At 44.0% G+C, this 16485-nt stretch overlaps 3 protein-coding genes across 4 annotated transcripts in view; 2 read left to right on the forward strand and 1 right to left on the reverse strand.

Annotated features, from left to right (window-relative positions):
- LOC101786065 overlaps positions 1-3528 on the forward strand; it is a 4580-nt gene extending 1052 nt beyond the window's left edge. Inside the window, exons 2-11 of the mRNA XM_004968168.4 lie at positions 6-50; positions 839-1035; positions 1547-1629; positions 1774-1819; positions 1919-1975; positions 2074-2128; positions 2209-2309; positions 2403-2466; positions 2576-2709; positions 3157-3528. Of these exons, the coding sequence (XP_004968225.1) occupies positions 6-50; positions 839-1035; positions 1547-1629; positions 1774-1819; positions 1919-1975; positions 2074-2128; positions 2209-2309; positions 2403-2466; positions 2576-2709; positions 3157-3345 (971 nt within the window). The 3' untranslated portion in view covers positions 3346-3528. The remainder of the gene's footprint in view (positions 1-5; positions 51-838; positions 1036-1546; positions 1630-1773; positions 1820-1918; positions 1976-2073; positions 2129-2208; positions 2310-2402; positions 2467-2575; positions 2710-3156) is intronic.
- A 7066-nt stretch (positions 3529-10594) lies between these two features.
- LOC101786469 (short-chain dehydrogenase TIC 32, chloroplastic) lies at positions 10595-15736 on the forward strand. 2 transcript variants are annotated; one of them, XM_004968169.4, is made up of 9 exons: positions 10595-10970; positions 11082-11264; positions 13698-13929; positions 14103-14182; positions 14264-14417; positions 14495-14573; positions 14949-15033; positions 15140-15186; positions 15332-15736. In XM_004968169.4, the coding sequence occupies exons 2-9, from the start codon at positions 11147-11149 to the stop codon at positions 15497-15499; spliced, it is 963 nt and encodes a 320-aa protein (XP_004968226.1). In that variant the 5' UTR covers positions 10595-10970; positions 11082-11146; the 3' UTR covers positions 15500-15736. The 2 variants fall into 2 exon arrangements, with proteins under 2 accessions (XP_004968226.1, XP_012701947.1); XM_012846493.3 differs by having other exon boundaries at positions 10596-10970; positions 11092-11264.
- A 284-nt stretch (positions 15737-16020) lies between these two features.
- LOC101757996 lies at positions 16021-16425 on the reverse strand. The gene has a single exon (XM_004971606.1). The coding sequence runs from the start codon at positions 16423-16425 to the stop codon at positions 16021-16023; it is 405 nt and encodes a 134-aa protein (XP_004971663.1).
- Positions 16426-16485: the final 60 nt, after the last annotated feature.

Below are 16485 nucleotides of genomic sequence, written 5' to 3' on the forward strand. Positions count from 1 at the left end.
TGCAGCATTATTCGCAGATATTGCATTGAAGGTGGATGATCGTGCCCGAGGTGCCATATCTTTTGTAGTTTCTGCTGCTAGTTTCGTTACTCGTTTCTTTCCAATAGTAAAGGGGATTGATATTGATACAGTTATTGGAATTACTGCACCCTCCTTGTTTTTCATGTAGTGGATGAAGTAATGCAAAGATTTAGCTACTGCATAATACAGTTTGCAAGTACGACCATGAGGTTGTTAAAAGGAAACAATGAAACAGATTTTTTTGACCAGATGTCATGCCATCAATTTGGGATTTCCAAATAATTATATTGAGATAGCTGCGCTTCATTCCATGACAAATGTAGCTCTTTTGATGGGTTAGGAAGTTTTTTGCACCTGTCTGATGTTCTCATGTTGGTTGCTTGGACTTGGCTCAGAAAGTGACACCCTTTATCATTAGCTAAGTTTATATGATGCTACTGTGGTTGACCTCAGATTGTTTGCACCATGGTTTCTATAAACATGTTAATCAGTAAATAAATATAAGAGTGCACATAGAATGAGCAGTTGTTGGAAGAAATCTAATCGATTTCTCATTTGGAACAGCAGAAATGTATTTTTGCATTTGGAATTCCATGAATCATTAGGCTACAATGATTTTCTTTTTGTTGTATAATTCCTTTCTATTGGGTTGCAACTTCATCTTATGATAAATTATTCAAGATGATCAGGGCTACGTTACTGCTGAATTTATTCTTTTAGACTGAAGCACAATTCCTACGCAGTTTACTAGATCTATTTTTAGCGAAATAATATATTCAATCTTATATAAGAAGTTACTGCATTATACTTTGAACAGATGCGATTATGAGCGAGAATGATGATGGCATTGCTCCATTAGATGAACGAGAAGATGGTTGGCTGTGCTTCTATGAAATTCTTGCTAATCATTTTGTTAGAGTGCCTGAAAGTGGGAGGCGTATACTTGAGTTGATAGTGCAACTCTGGAGCCAGTCCTTCGCGTCCAACATATTTTCCCTTCTTCTCCACAAATGGGTATGCTGTGCTACTCAAATTAACAAATAGTCATAGGATGTAATGTACATGTCAAATTCCATTACAAAGAAACCATGTTTTCTTTTTTTGGTTGATGTCTTTAAAGTAGTCATTTAAGGTTTAAGAAAAAATATTGCTTTCAGTAACTTATTAGGGCACATTCTTTCACAATTTTAGTGCTTGCTATACCATACATTAATGCGCATAACCCACAAGTATAGAAATATCTATGTTCCTCAAAATACTATATGCTATGTGTAACATATTTAAGTTTATTCAAGGCCAAAGAAAGGATACCATATTCATTACCAAGTGTACACTGAAGTAACTAGACTACAGTTTAGGTTGACGTATTAACACCAACAATCATTCAAACTAGTTAATTTCAGGATGGGATAAATTCTGACTTGCTCTCGATTGATTATTCTGTCCTTCTGACAAGATAGTATTCTCAAAATTGTTGTCACTACCATCTTTACCTTATTTTAGTAATCACAAGTTCATTGTGCAGTTGTTTGAAGCCCCTCTTGATGGAAAGGAAATACCACTAAGATACAGCTCTGCTCTTGTTCAAGGTGCTACAAATGTTTTTTGGTATGATTGCAAATATGAAAGTCATCATTACTTATTATTAATGTTTTTTTTACTTCATATGTTTTCTGTTGTAGTTGAGGACATATCATGGTTGTCCTTTTTTCCACCTGAAACTGTCATTATCTAATAATATTTTTCCCATAGGATTGACATACAGACAAATACAAGACATTTTCTCTCCTTGTATCATGTAAGTGTTGGTTTGGTTCCTCGTGATTTGTCTCATTTCAAAATTACTCTCCATGTGTATTTACACCACTTACATTTCTTTTCTTTTTTTGTTAAACAGTATCTCCTTGAAGATGTTGCTCTAGTCCCTGACCGACTTAATAAAATATCATTACAGGTTATTCTCTCTCTTCATTGAGTTCTACTGTACCTCTTCTCTCCTAACAATGTCAAGGCTACTTTATCGCATTTCTCCTAACAATTGTTATTCCATAGGCTGGTAGAGACCTTTTCCTTCTGCTCTCTAGATTCATGTTCTTCTATGATCAGGGTAGGTTTCCTTTCAGCATCTTTTTAAGGCCAAAAATGCTTTATGTATGGTACTAAATTGTTGCTATGTTCGATATGCAGATCATTTGCTCTCTCGTTTCCTAGAGCATTTTCCCACTTTTCCAAATTCTTTCTTGGTTGGTGGTCCAGCAGATTACTTTGTAATTGATCTCACAGATCAGGTTGATCTCTTTGTGAAACAGATGTGCTATTTTGTTCATCTGAAGGCGAGTTGTATCGTCATCTGAAACTTACTGCTTTGTTCTTTACTGCAGCTTCAAAAGCTAAAAATTGAGCCAGTGCTACTGCACTACCTCTCCCGCATGAGCATACTTCAAGGTACTGCCATGAATAAGTTTCCTAAGAAGTCAGGCATGCTCTAATTTTACGACTCCATTCTGCTGCTGCAAGGTCAAATTTTATTTAATCAATGAATTAATTCATGCAGGGTTGGAACTGAGGTTGAGTACAAGCACCAGATTAAAGGCCTGCCTCTACAGCTTCACTTCTCCTGGTGGTCCTACGTACCCAACACGAGCGGTGCGGCATGCAGCCTGGAATACACTGGATTTGCTTTTCCCTGTGAGTACCACTCTTTCTCCAATCTTAATACAGTTGTGCATTCACTGTACTATGGTTCTTTTGGCAATGTACCTTGAAAGTAATGCTGCATGATATGATGTTATTTGATACATCTATGTTGGTGATACCTTTGTCTGTACCAGTACAGTGGCCGCATATGTACCAAAAATGCTGAAGTAGATGTCTAGATGATATGCTGTGTTTTTGTGATACCAAACAAATTTAGTTACCTTGTGATTGAGGCTAGGATCATCATAGATGAATAGGCAGAGTTCTCTAGCAATCAACCAATCATGGCTTGCATACTCTATGTTATTGTCTCCCCTGTTGCCAATAAAACTGTTAAGATTGAACCACCTCCTTCATTTCTTCATTCTCCACAATAATTTGGTAAAATGATAATAAGATGCCTTCCTGGTTGCTTACGGGATTGTTGCTTGGCTACAGATTGGTCGCTACCCTAGGCATGTGATAAGCCTGTTCTTCCGGCTGCTGTATCCATGGTACTGGCCTTCCTCTTGCTGGAACTTCGTGATGACCTGTGCCATGACTGTCTACTACTACATCCTAAACCTGCTCGTCTCAACCTGGGAGAGCCTGAGGCGGCCTAGTCACCGGAGAACGCACGAAGAGTGAAGACATCTTGTGTTGTTGTTTTGTTCATTTTCTTCTGTTTTTCGTGCAAGCAGTGTAGTAAATATAGTAGCTTTTGTGTTTGTGCAAACAACATGTTCTGTATAAACTGCTACGTTTGTTCAGCTGTCTATATAGGACGAGGAACAAAAGGTAATGAAGGAGAGCATGTGCATTTCTGACTTCGTTTCTCCGGTATTTACTCATTTGCAGTGCCCATCGACCATCAATGATCAATCTCCAAAATCCCCACAATGTTGGACTGCAAATCAAGATGGGGGTTTTTTTATGTCAGTCCAGAAGGTTTGTTTAGTGCCACTTCGATTTGTGATGTGCCGGAAAAAAAACAACATTGGCTTTGTATTTGTTTTGGACGGCGTTGGGTTTATTCTAATTGCCTGTCAAGATCTGGAGGCACAAATGACAAATCTCCATCAACGGTTAGCAGGACATATGATTATCATTGTCTGATCAGGATGCTGGCTGCCCAGCGTGTACCTTGGTACCAAGGGAAGCAACAAATTGTTTCATACATTGCACCATACACATTCTCTGGATAATGGGCCGCAACGGTAAGGTGGCATCTTCAATTCTCCATTCGTGTTTGCGCTACTGGTTCTTGCGTTACGAGGTTTTCATTCAGTGTGGAATGCTTCATGCGATTACTTAATTTACAGTGTTTACATGTTCAGTATATACTGTACAATTTCTTGGTTAATCTCTGATACTCCAGTGTGGAATGTTTACTGTAGCAACACATTGTCAAATCATGGACTAATTAGGTTTAATAGATTCGTCTCGCCGTTTAGCTTCCATTTATGTAATGGATTTTGTAAATAGTCTATATTTAATACTCCTAATTAGTATCTAAATATTACGGGAGCTAAAAATAAGGGAAACAAACACCCCCTAAGACGACTGGTATGGTTGGAGTACTGAGAGGTTGATTCAATTCACTCCTGTACCGATGGCCCACATGCCCCCTCTTTTAGGGATCAGCCTGACCTAATCTTGCTCACACACACTAAATGCACGCCCGAGATTCAGTGCGCTTTGTGCAGGTTCGACAGGTCACCGCAGCTTCGACATTCTACTATTATCCAATCCCCAAAGGCGAAGTATTTTTAGCGTAATCTCCAGCCAGATTTTCTTGGCGAAACGGCTTGTTTTGATAGCTCCGCTGACAGCTCTGAATCTCATCTAGCTCCATTCTCTAGGAGGATCCAACCTTAATTATTCATCCACTCATTTTTTTCATCCATCTACCTGTTTAGTGCTTTGCTTGTGCTACTGGACAAAAGTTGTATGACTCTCCTTTCTTTGTACTCCCTCCGTTCTCTTCTGGGCCTGTTTGGCAACCATGTGTTAAAGTTTAACACCTGTCACATCGGATGTTTGGATGCTAATTAGGAGTATTAAACATAGGCTAATTACAAAACTAATTGCACAGATGGAGTGTAATTCACGAGACGAATCTATTAAGCCTAATTAGTCCATGATTTGACAATGTGGTGCTACAGTAACCAATTGCTAATGATGGATTAATTAGGCTTAATAGATTCGTCTCGCGAATTAGCACAGGGTTCTGCAATTAGTTTTATAATTAGCTCATGTTTAGTTCTTCTAATTAGCATCCGAACATCCGATGTGACACTGTTAAAGTTTAACACCTCGTATCCAAACACCCCCTTAGCATAGTGACAAGGACAACGAATCAACAATACTACTTATCATCTATTTAATCATACTAGTTCTTGCGATTCATTAAGGTATAGACTTCTTGATACCTATGTAGCCGATCTCGGTTGGAAGAATGAAGAGTCACACATCAGATTCAAGACAACCATTAAGTGGATGGATAGTTGGACTCAAAAGCGAATTTTTCAGATTTGAAAATATACCTATTAAAAGTGAATGGAGGGAGTATAATTGAGTACACTTATTCTCATAATTGAGGCCAATACTCATTGCAGATGGTGTAAACTGCCTATTTGAGGGTCCCTTTGATTAGGATTAGGCTTTCAAAGTGCTTTGGCTTTCAAGAAAAACTGAAAGCCAACCAAAGGAGTAACCCCATACACTTGACTTGAAAGAAAACCTGCTTTTTCCTCTGTACAAATCTCATAGCCACTCCCCCCTGTTTTTACCGGCTACGAGGGGCAACACTTCCACGAAATTACCCGCCATGCCATCCGTATGAGCGTACCGGTTCGATTTTTTCCTCCGTCCTCCTCGACGCCTCCTCCTCTCCCGGGTGGCGGTGGGCCAGCGGCGGCAGCCCTCCTCTCCCCAGCGGCGGTGCCGCCCCCCTCCTCTCCCAGCCTGCGGCGGCGGCCCTCCTCCTCCTCTCCCGACGGCGGCGGCAGCCCTCCTCCTCCTCTCCCAGCCGCGGCCGCCCTCCTCTCCCAGCCGGCCAGCGGCGGCGGCGACCCGCACGGAGGCATAGAGAGGGGAAGGCGGCGGTGGGGAGCCGGGCCGAGCGGCGGAGGTGGGGGTCGTGGAGGGGGAGCGGAGGCGGGTGGAAGCGCAGCCGGAGTCCGGGACAAAGTGGCAGGCATCGGGGAGGAGGGCTAGGGCCTCTGCGCCGCACGCGAGGAGGTGGTTGTCTGCCGGGACGTACCACGCGACGGCAAGGCGGCGGAGCAAAGGAAGCCGAGGAGGAGCACGGTGATGCGGCGAGGGGTTGGTGGGGGAGCCATGGCGGTGGGGACAGGGAGGTGGTGGATTTGGGCCGGCAACGAGCTCATGGTAGCAGAAGGAAGAAGAATGGGCTAGTCAGTGAAAGAGGGAGAGGGTTGAGTAGGGTGGACTATGAATGACATGTGGGGTCCGCTTGTAAGTATTTTCCAAAAGTCATAGCTGTTGCACCAAATGATTTTTTCACAGCCCACAACTCACAGCTAATTTTTTACGGCCCACAGCTCACAACTACTTTTTCAAAAGCCACAGCTCAACCAAACACATCCTGAAAGTCTTTGGAACAACATTCTTATCGAAAGTACCTTCGCTCTCAAGAGAAGTCCAAGTGGTGCATGTTCCTGTTCTGTGAGCCAAACTCAGGTTCGTCTCGATCCTCACCAAATTTCTCAGCCATTTAGTAGTTGTTCGAGATCTAGGTGAGGTCAATGTTAAGATTGTCCACAAGTATCCACAGTCATGGTGGCTCATTATTGCTTGCAACAGTGACACCATGGCTGGCATTGGCATGAGCACCTGCCCCTGCTCTGATGAGGATCACATTAGCTGCTACTAGTAATGAACTATAGAAAGATTTTGGGACTTTGGGAGGATGCAAAGGTCTAAGCAGTATGTCCGCAGGAAGTGGCGATTCGGGGAAAAGTTGCAACATTAGCTCCTCTTGCAGCTGGGTTTTTTCAACATTTTTGCGGGTTGGTGATCTAATCCTGGAGGCAATAGTTCTATCTTGTACCTGATCTTGTACCCGAAATAGTGGCTCGCTTTTCTAGGCAACAGGAAAGGAAAAGGTTCTTCTTTTCTTCTTGTGAAAGATGACAGGAGCTCTGCCTCGCATTAGTTGAAAGAGGAAAAAAAAAAGCTTTTTCATGATGGGCACAAGTCACGTAAACCCTGATCAAAGGCCGGAGTCATGAGCCTGAACAGTTCATCTGCTGCAACCAAGTAACCAACACAGCCTGCCTGACCTACCATTCCCAAAGGACAACTTGACAAGTGCCTGGCGATTTGGCGAGTTCTGGAGTGAGCCTTGACATGGACTCCGAGGTCCCTACTGCATGCATATTGAGATGAGATGAGGCGTTGAGCCTTGCTGTGCAGCAGCAGCTGCACATGGAAATGGAGCCTTTGTGTTGTGGTGTGGTGTTCAATGCACTGGCCAACCCTGTGGAACCATTCTGCATCTGGAAAGGCCTCTGTCCCTGACGGAATGATAACTCCAGCGAGCCTAGCTACATTATCTGTTTGTTTCCCTCTAGTCTTTGCCCCTTGTGTGCTTGCGTCCCTTGCCAAGTGTGTGCATCTATCCCGTTCATGATGAGGTGCCGACTGCCGAGCGGCAAGCGGCATCAAAAGTTTACAGGAGGTGAGATGGCAAACTGACGACATGACCGTTTTCTAAGTGATTAATTATACGTCAAACAAAAGTTTACAGGAGGTTCTTCCTCTTGGAATCCTAGTACTGAGTACGATCTTGCTGCAGCGCATTCTAACTGACATCCATCCAACGACCCGAAAGGAGATTCCATCGTGCAGTTGGACGGACCAGCGGCTCACATTTTCGTTCTAGACCAGGCCACAGGAAACACAAAGCACCTTTTCGATCGTTTCCTTGGGAAAAGATGATAGGAGCTGGACCTGCCTTTGCATTAACTAAAAAGGTGGAAAATAAGGTCAAACATTGCCCATCAAAAACTTTTTGGTGGTACAAAAAGACTTTATAATGATTAAGTTACTACTATACATGTATGCTTTGCATGGTTAGATGAACAGTTAGTCAGTTACTACTATATGATGGCCACTTTCTCCAACCAGCAGCACTGACAGCAGCGCTGCAGGCACGTCCTTGACTGACAGCCGAGTCCGCACCAATGCAGAGGCATGCATGCTGCTCAAGTGTACGATCGAAGACACCAGCAAACAGATGGCACTGTAGACACCAGCAAACAGATTGTCAAAATTGGAAGTGACAAAATTACTGTGACGGCACTGTATCACACTGTAGCGTTTCGTTTGTATTTGTGAATTATTGTTCAAATATTGACTAATTAGGCTCAAAAGATTCGTCTCGCAAAGTACAATAAAACTGTGCAATTAGTTTTTTAATTTCATCTACATTTAGTACTCTATGCATGTACCGCAAGTTTGAGGCTCAAAAGATTCGTCTCGCAAAGTACAACAAAACTGTGCAATTAGTTTTTAATTTCATCTACATTTAGTACTCCATGCATGTACCGCAAGTTTGATGTGATGGGGAACCTTCTTTTTGCATAGTGCCAAAGTTAGAAGTTGGGGGTGAAGTAAACAAGGCGGTCCGTCGCCCTCATCGTCTCCAATGATTCGGCTGGCCATCCATGCTTGTAGCATTCCTATGCTGCATTTTGGTGCCTCTGCAAGGCAGGATACAGTTACTGAAGACGACAGTTTGGTTCAGCTCATATGGGGGGCGTACGTGAGCCCCCATATGAGCTGGCCTCGCTGTGCTGCAGCTGCACATGCAACGGGTTGATTGCCTTGGCCTACTACCCTGTGGAAAGCAATCAAATGCATATGGAGGCAAGCCTAGCTTACTATAGCTGCATAGCTAGTGATATGATCGAGCACATCTCTGCTGGCTGCTTCCTTGTTCTTGCCCCTTGTGTTGCATATCTGCCTCTCCATTTGCCAATGCAAGAACCGAAGCTCGTACAGTGCAATACATAATTCGGGTGCGTGGTAGGTGGTGATTGAAAGGATCTTGCATGCACAGGCAAGGACAGTTAAACGTTACAGGAGGTTGTTGTCATCTGATCGAACCCACCCCTTTAATCCGAGGACTTGACCGTACATGCTCTTCTGAACCTTACTAATCTCACTGCAGTGCAACTTTTTATCTGTACCGGCGCTGGCGTTCCTTACGTCCCAGATGAGAGTTCTCGATCGATGAGACGACGATGAAGAGGATCCAGCAGCCAGCATGTGGTTCCGTTTGCCATCAAGCATTCTTCTTCCATGCCAGTGCAACGCCATTGACGGGCTAACCACAGAGATCCATGGGACGCAACGCAGCCGGACAGCAGGTGAGGCCAATGAGCCGTACGTGTAGATCGATCAAGCTGCTGGTGCAGGACTGCTGCAGGGACAGCAGAAGCGGGCGGCCTGGTTGTTGGGAGTTGAAACCCCAAGGGTTTCACTACTGCATTTCCCAATGCCAATGGAACCGACCGACGTAGAGCTCGTCCGGAACCCCTTAAATCTCCTCCTCTTCTGATGCGGACTCGGCCAAACGGTGACATGGGAGGCTACGTCTAGTTGTTGGTCACGATGAAGATGGCACTTGCATCGTATTGTAGTGATCTAGTGTTTACACAAATGGCAGAAATTAAGCAGGGCGATGCCATGCAACACGGGTGACTGAATTGCACACCATGACAGACTCTTATTAGGATGACGACAACACTAACGACAGAAGGGGAATAAAGCGGAAACAAGGGCACTCAAGGTTCGATCCCACCCAATCCCTTTGGATTATTAGCAAGGAATCAGTTTGATGTGTTACCATCGGCATCGAAAGAGACTAGGTCTCGTTTCAAAAAAAAGAAAAGAAAGAGACTAGGTCTGATTTTTTGCCCACTCAAAATGGGATGTGGAGGAAATTTGCTGAGTTATCTCCAATGTGATGTGTCTTTGTCAAAAATCACTAACAAAATCGATCAACTCCCAGTGGGGAGGGAAAAAACACAGTGCCATGAATTCGTGTATAACTTTCACTGTGGTCACCAAAACAAAGAACAGCACACACGTACTCCAGGCACTGCATTATTCTTCTGAGGAAAACCCAATGCAAAAGTGGTTGCAATAAGTTGCAACCGATTGAGGTTTTAATCCGTGTGCAACTTCGTTATTTCTATATGATGCAATACGTGTACAACTAAACAAAAAGAAATTGCCTGTCACTAATCCGTTTCCTATACCAAGTTTACATTGTCATAAACTCTGAACTAAAATCCATGAGCATTTGAACATAAGTAACTTCCTGGGCCGTGGCGAGCGGACGGGCGGAGGAGCACTGGGCGGCGGCGGCAAGCCTCCTGGGCAGCACGACGACAGCCAGCTTCCTGGGCCGCAACGTACAGCGAGCGGCCGAGCTGGACGGTGGCCGCAAGCTTCGCGCGGGCGGCAGCAGCGAGCTGGCTGCGGGCAAGCTTCATAGGTGGATTCTCACCATCTCTCCTTCTTCCCCTGTCCAATTCGTCTGCCGCCGCACTGGATCCGCTCGTGCCGTCGCCGGTTGGAGACTAGCGTACAACTCTTGCTCGGTCGTCTTTTTTTTTTTTTTTTTTTTTTTTTGCATCGGCCCATCAGCCGGCGTCGTCGCCTCGCGAGACGACGACAACCTTCTCTCTCCGTATTAACTTGGTTCCACATCGGCTCCGAACCTACGTGGCCATCCTTGCAGACGACCCGACGACGCCCGTTGTACGTGCCCTGAACAATTGTAAGAAGAAAAGGCTCCATGAAACGACGGACTCGTCTCTGTCTGCACTGCACTCCATACTCCTTTCTTTTTCTTTGTTTTGTGAAAACTGAAGAGGATTTATCTTATTCTCTGTTTCTCGAGAACTCTGTCCCATGGTGTCCAAGAATTCCCCAGGTTGGCAAGCGTGCGTGTGTATACTGAGAATCAGATCACAAGCCCGCACCAGCACGATCCGGCTCCAATCCCTTTCCGGCCTCTTCCTCCGTGGTCCGTGCGTCTTCCTCTTCGTCTCCCTAGCTTCCGGCCCCGTCCCGCGTTGGCGTTGTTGCGCTTCTACTCCCCAACCAAACTTCTACCCGCGCCCCCCAACCATAAATAAACTCCCCACTCTCCCCCCTGCATCCTCTTCCCATGCACGCCCGCCTCCGTTTCCGCCCTCCGCTCCATTTCCCGGCGCATTAAACAAAGTCGCGAGGTGCGCCGGCGGCATTGCCGAGATTTCCGTGATTCTTGCGGTTTCTTGGCCGTGCTGCTTTCTTGGCTCACCTTCTACTTCTTTTCTTGGGTTTGTTTGTTTTGGTTGCAGTTTGGTTCAGTTTCAGTTGGGTTCAGTTCCTGTGTTCTTGGAGTTGAGGGGTCGAGTCGGCGGCGATGGGTATCCTCTCGCTCATCACCGGCAAGGCGGGCGCCAGCGGGTTCGGGTCGGCGTCCACGGCGGAGCAGGTCACCGACGGCGTCGACGCCAGCCGCCTCACCGTCGTCATCACAGGTAATCCGTTAATCAGCCTGTAGATTCCTCGAACAAGATTCCTCTTTTACAATGGTGCTTAACCAATGCTGATGCGAACTCGCCGAGCCTTGCGTTGTTGAATTGCTGATGCTTGCTGCTGCTCTGATGTTCTTTGGTAAAAAAATCGTCGGTTACTCTCGGTAATCGGGATGGTTTGTGTTCTCGATCTTTCCCTTTTGGGGGTGTCTGATAAGGAGTGTGGGTAGATCTCTACCTGCTACTACTAAATTGTGTGGTATGCCAGATGTGCACCCTGATTTAATTGCTGGCTACGTGTTGTTGTCACTGGTTTTTTTCTCACAACTGTACTGGTCATTGTAATGAGACGTACGTGCATATGCAGCCTCGTCTCTGAATCTTGCCTGTGCAAATTCTGTTGCTGAAAGCGCGACGTTATGATGCCCTGCTTAATGCTGTTGCTTAGATTTCTACTGAATCTACTGATTTTTAGATTTCTACTGAATCTACTGATGCTGTGAACTCGTTCCTGAAAATACCATGCTATGTAATCCCCAAGATTTTGCAAAGCTGAGTATTTGTTCCGTGGTTATATTTGTTTGTAATGTCAGAGGAATCTTTGCATTGTTTCTTTCTTTTTTTTTGTGTGTGTGTTGGTAGTTGTTTTTCTTAAAAAGAACCTTTTTTGGTCATCGTGCAGTTAGATGGGTTCAGAGCTGGATTTGTGATATCTTTGTGTATGTATCCTCACAAAAAAAATAAGATATCTTTGTGTATGAATTGACAGGTAACATGTGTCATGGGCAATAGTTTTCTTACGACTGCATTAGTCCTAGATGAGATGTACGTTAAGTTTTCCTGCGAACTGTGACTACAAACTTCTCCTTGTTACAGTGACCTGGATCTTACTGAAAATTACACAAGAAACTCACGTGCAAGCCGTAAAGGACTTTGTGCATCAAATTCAATGTTTGTATTATATGATGTTTTCCTACTCAATATTGTGGTTAGGTTACAGTGGGCTAATGGATTTTCATTTTTAGTTTTTCTCATTGATTACATAGCTGGATATTGCTTCCCTTTTTGTGTGGAAAAGGAGTGATTGGGTTTGGGCCCATGTGGTCCTTTGGGGCAATTATTTCTGTGTGGCCTTGAATCAATTGTCTATAGTGTAATGCTGTTTGTTCTTTTTCCAACTGACGACTGCCTTCTTTTGTTGCGATGAATCTTCTGTTTTCATGGTAAATTAACATTTTTTTTGTTAAACTAGAATCACCAGTGTCTTACCGGTGGTAATATCTCACCTATATAATATTGTAATACTTTGTGGAGTTCTTAAGTCTTAAGTACCATGTTTTTCGATATAACTGCTTATCCATGTACGAAGACAATTTCGGGCACCAACAACCCTGCACCTGATGAGATCACAATTTGCGAATTGGGGGTACATTTCCATCTCTCCTTTTCTAGCACATAATTTCTTGCAGCAATGTTGTTCCATGCAACTCTTAAGCCATGGCAAGTGTAAGAGGTCAACAATGCAGGATCCTTTTAGTTAGATGCCTATCATCTTCTATCCTTTTCATTTCACTATACTACTTTGGGGGCTTAGTTGTTCCCTTAACTTCACAAAAAGTTGGGAAATTTGCCCCTATTCTATGGTTTGTTGCATGTTGACTATTTTCATTTATTGAGAATAAATCCCAGTCAGGTTCAGCCTTATATAGAAGCTTGCCTAGAAGTTTTAAGATTTTTGGTTAATGTGCTGCTGATTGGCAATTTGTTTACTGATGAAATTGCTAATATATATAAAGTTGGTATATTAGGGATGTATGTTAAAGCTTCGATGGCAGTAGTTTTGACGCCACTTCCGTTCATTTGTATTGGGATGCATGGAATGAGAATAATTCTGGAGTAGGTCAAGGGTGTCAGAGTGCTCAGGAGGTCCCAGGTTATATCAAGGGGGAGGCTGAATTGAGATTTTAGCCTTTGCACCATTTTCTGTTTGATAGTGTTATTTTAGCAGCTTTAGCTCTTCTTTCCTTGTTGGTGGTTTTGTTTTACAATTTTGGCTCCAAGTTGCCGCTTGGCACTAGGCTTTAACTCACTAGTGCCTTTATTTTACTTCAAAATGTTAAATATCTTTCTATGCAGTGTTTGTGATTCCTTATTAAGTGTCGTCCAATTGGATCAGGTGTCCGAAAATCTGTAATTGGGATATTTAATATTTCTTATCCATGATGGGTTTATGTTTCTTATTCATGAAACTTGGAATTTACTCTAGGTTATATTTCTAATTGCAACCATTCCTCAGTAGGAGTAGAGTGCAGTTTTCACCTCCATCAATTTAGTTAGTAAAGTTTAGTTAACCGCAGCCAACACACATTTTTGATTTGTCAAAGATCTTTTGCTGTCCTAATTTTATTGAAATCTGTAATGTTTGGTGTTTCCCAGGAGGAGCTAGTGGCATTGGTCTGGAGACATCAAGAGTCTTCGCCCTTAGAGGAGCCCATGTCATCATTGCCGCGAGAAACACTGAGGCTGCATCAGAAGCAAGGAAGACCATCATGGAGAAGAACCCAATGGCACGTATTGATGTTCTGAAGCTTGACCTCAGCTCCCTCAAGTCTGTCAGGGCTTTTGCTGACCAGTTCAACTCGATGAAACTTCCTCTGAACATCTTGATGTAACCCTCTACAGCTCTTGTTATGTTTTCCTTTCTTTGACATGAAAAATTCCTGTGCTTCCATTAAATTTATTTTCAGTGTTGTATGTATATTACTTGCACACCTATTTTAGCATTTTCCTCGTCTATATTACACTGAATTAAGAATTACATTTTCCTTCTCTGTTCTGCAGAAATAACGCAGGTGTAATGTTCTGCCCTTTTCAACTGTCTAAAGATGGAGTTGAGATGCAATTCGCCACCAATCATCTCGGTATTCTCTTACTGCCATGTCTTATTTAAAAGCAGCTAAAATATTTGTCCCATTTTCTGGCACTGAAATTTGTTTTATCAGGGCACTTTCTGCTTACCAATCTCCTCCTTGATAATATGAAAGCCACTGCCAAGTCTACGGGTATTGAGGGTCGCATTGTGAACTTGTCATCAGTTGCCCACCACCATACATACCCAAAGGGAATTGACTTCGACAAACTCAACGATGAGAAAATGTATGTGCCTTTAATTTATTGGTCTTTGTGGGGATTGACTGTTGATAGAACTGCAAGTAATGATCTTTTATTGGCAGATACAATGATAAAATGGCTTACGGACAATCTAAGCTGGCAAACTTACTGCATGCGAAGGAGCTCTCTAGACGGCTCAAGGTATTATTTTGTCCTCCTAGTATTGTCCCTTTTACTTTAATTTCGGGAAGGATAGAAACCTGAGGACAAATATGCCCATCATGGCCCTGATGCTTTTGCCTGTGCACTATTGCGAAATTCTAATAATAAGGGGCCACTGCATTTTTTGGTGCAAACTTTGGGAGCTTAACTTCAAATCTTTAGGGACCGTGTTAGGTATTGTTATGACTTACAGAGATTATTTAGGCTATCTCCCTTTGATCTTGATCTGTATCAGCTTAGTGATTCTCAACCAGTGGACACCGATTAAAACTGGCAAATCCTGATTCTCAAATTGTGCGCCATCCCGTGCATTATCCTGTTCTGATGCATCATTACTTCTATGTTACTAAACAGGAAGAAGGAGCAAACATCACAGTTAACAGTGTTCATCCTGGATTGATCATGACCAATTTGATGAGGCACTCCTTTGTTCTCATGAGTATGCTCTCTCTCTTTTTTCTTTTAACAGAGAATCTATGTTCTGGTATTAACTAGGAATGATTATCTTCCAACAATGTTATAAAACACCTTGTTTTCTCTTGCAGAGGTGCTTCAAGTTGCAACTTACATTCTGTGGAAAAATGTGCCCCAGGTTTGGAACCAGATCTTCTCAATTCATGTTTCTAACCAACTCTTTTTCATAGCGACGACATTAAAGAACATTGTCACTGGGTGAAAGTATTTGAATATAATATTATTTTGTAAATACTGTTCTGATTTTTTAAAAAAAATTTCAGGGAGCAGCAACTACTTGTTATGTAGGACTGAACCCACAGCTGAGGGGAGTGACAGGAAAGTACTTTGCTGACTGCAACGTGGAGAAGACGAGCAAACTGTCGAGAAACGATGAGTTGGCAAAGCAACTCTGGGACTTCAGCGAGGAGCTGATCAAGTCTGCGCAATGAGAGCCAGAAGAGCTGGATTAGAGAGGTGTTCCGATTCTGATTGGCATGTGGCGTTACTAGTGATGACTGGTTAATGTGTAGCAGTGGTTATAGGAACCTGAGCAATGGTGGAGCTCATGGTGTTCAGGAATAAATCTCCATGCATGCTTTCCTAGATTATTCTGGTGTGACAAAGATCAACATGTGTGCTCTTGTTAATATTCGTCCAATATATGTGCAGTTCAGTTCTGGTTTGAAGTTCAGATTGGTGTTTGCCTGGAAGATTCATTCTGTTTCTTTTTATTGCTTTGGTGTCTGAATTCTGATGACATATATCTGGATTCTTTGTGCTCTTTGTGTTTGCCACTTGTCTGAAACTCTCGATTCTTTGTATTGGTGTCTGAATTCAGATACATTCTGAACTTCTATACCGTGTTGCAACTGAAACATCGGAAACTAGAAGGAAAGATCCAAGATTCAAATGTATTTACACCACAAATATTTCTGTTTCATGGAATAAATTGATTGAGAATCATCAGAGGCTACACATGCTCCACAGAAGCCGGCGACGCTGGCTCCTCGTCGTGATCATCATCATCCTCCCACACCCCGACGGCCGTGGTGAACCAGACTGCTCCAGTGACGACGACGACGGCGAAGACGAGCGGGACGACGACGTCGGGCTTGGCCCGGCCGAACATGCCGGCGGGCACGCAGACGACGTCCCATGGCGGCCCGTCGAGCGGCAGGCCGACGCTGAACCCGTCGCCGCCCTGGCACGCCCTGGACAGCGGCGTCCCGGGCCCGACCGCCCAGACGAAGGCGAGCTCCGGCGCGAACGCCGCCACGGCCACGGCCGTGACCGCCACCGCCGTCCACGTGGCCGCGTACACGAGCAGCGGGCGGCGCGCGAGGAAGCCGCCAAGGGAGGGGAACGGGAACGCCATGGTCGCCGGTTGCGCGAGGCTTTGCTGGAGGTTTATAGCGGAAGCTGATGCTGATGGTTT

The sequence above is a fragment of the Setaria italica genome, chromosome V (genome assembly GCF_000263155.2).
Source record: "Setaria italica strain Yugu1 chromosome V, Setaria_italica_v2.0, whole genome shotgun sequence".
Lineage (NCBI taxonomy): Eukaryota > Viridiplantae > Streptophyta > Magnoliopsida > Poales > Poaceae > Setaria > Setaria italica.

Bases quoted from the DNA above. Each gene is read 5' to 3' on its own strand.
- LOC101757996 (XM_004971606.1), bottom strand. From the start codon at position 16,425: ATGGCGTTCCCGTTCCCCTCCCTTGGCGGCTTCCTCGCGCGCCGCCCG.
- LOC101786469 (XM_004968169.4), top strand. From the start codon at position 11,147: ATGGGTATCCTCTCGCTCATCACCGGCAAGGCGGGCGCCAGCGGGTTC. The intron at 14,418-14,494 runs GTATGTGCCTTT...TTTTATTGGCAG, and splicing joins AAACTCAACGATGAGAAAAT to ATACAATGATAAAATGGCTT. The intron at 15,187-15,331 runs GTTTGGAACCAG...AAAAAATTTCAG, and splicing joins TGTGGAAAAATGTGCCCCAG to GGAGCAGCAACTACTTGTTA.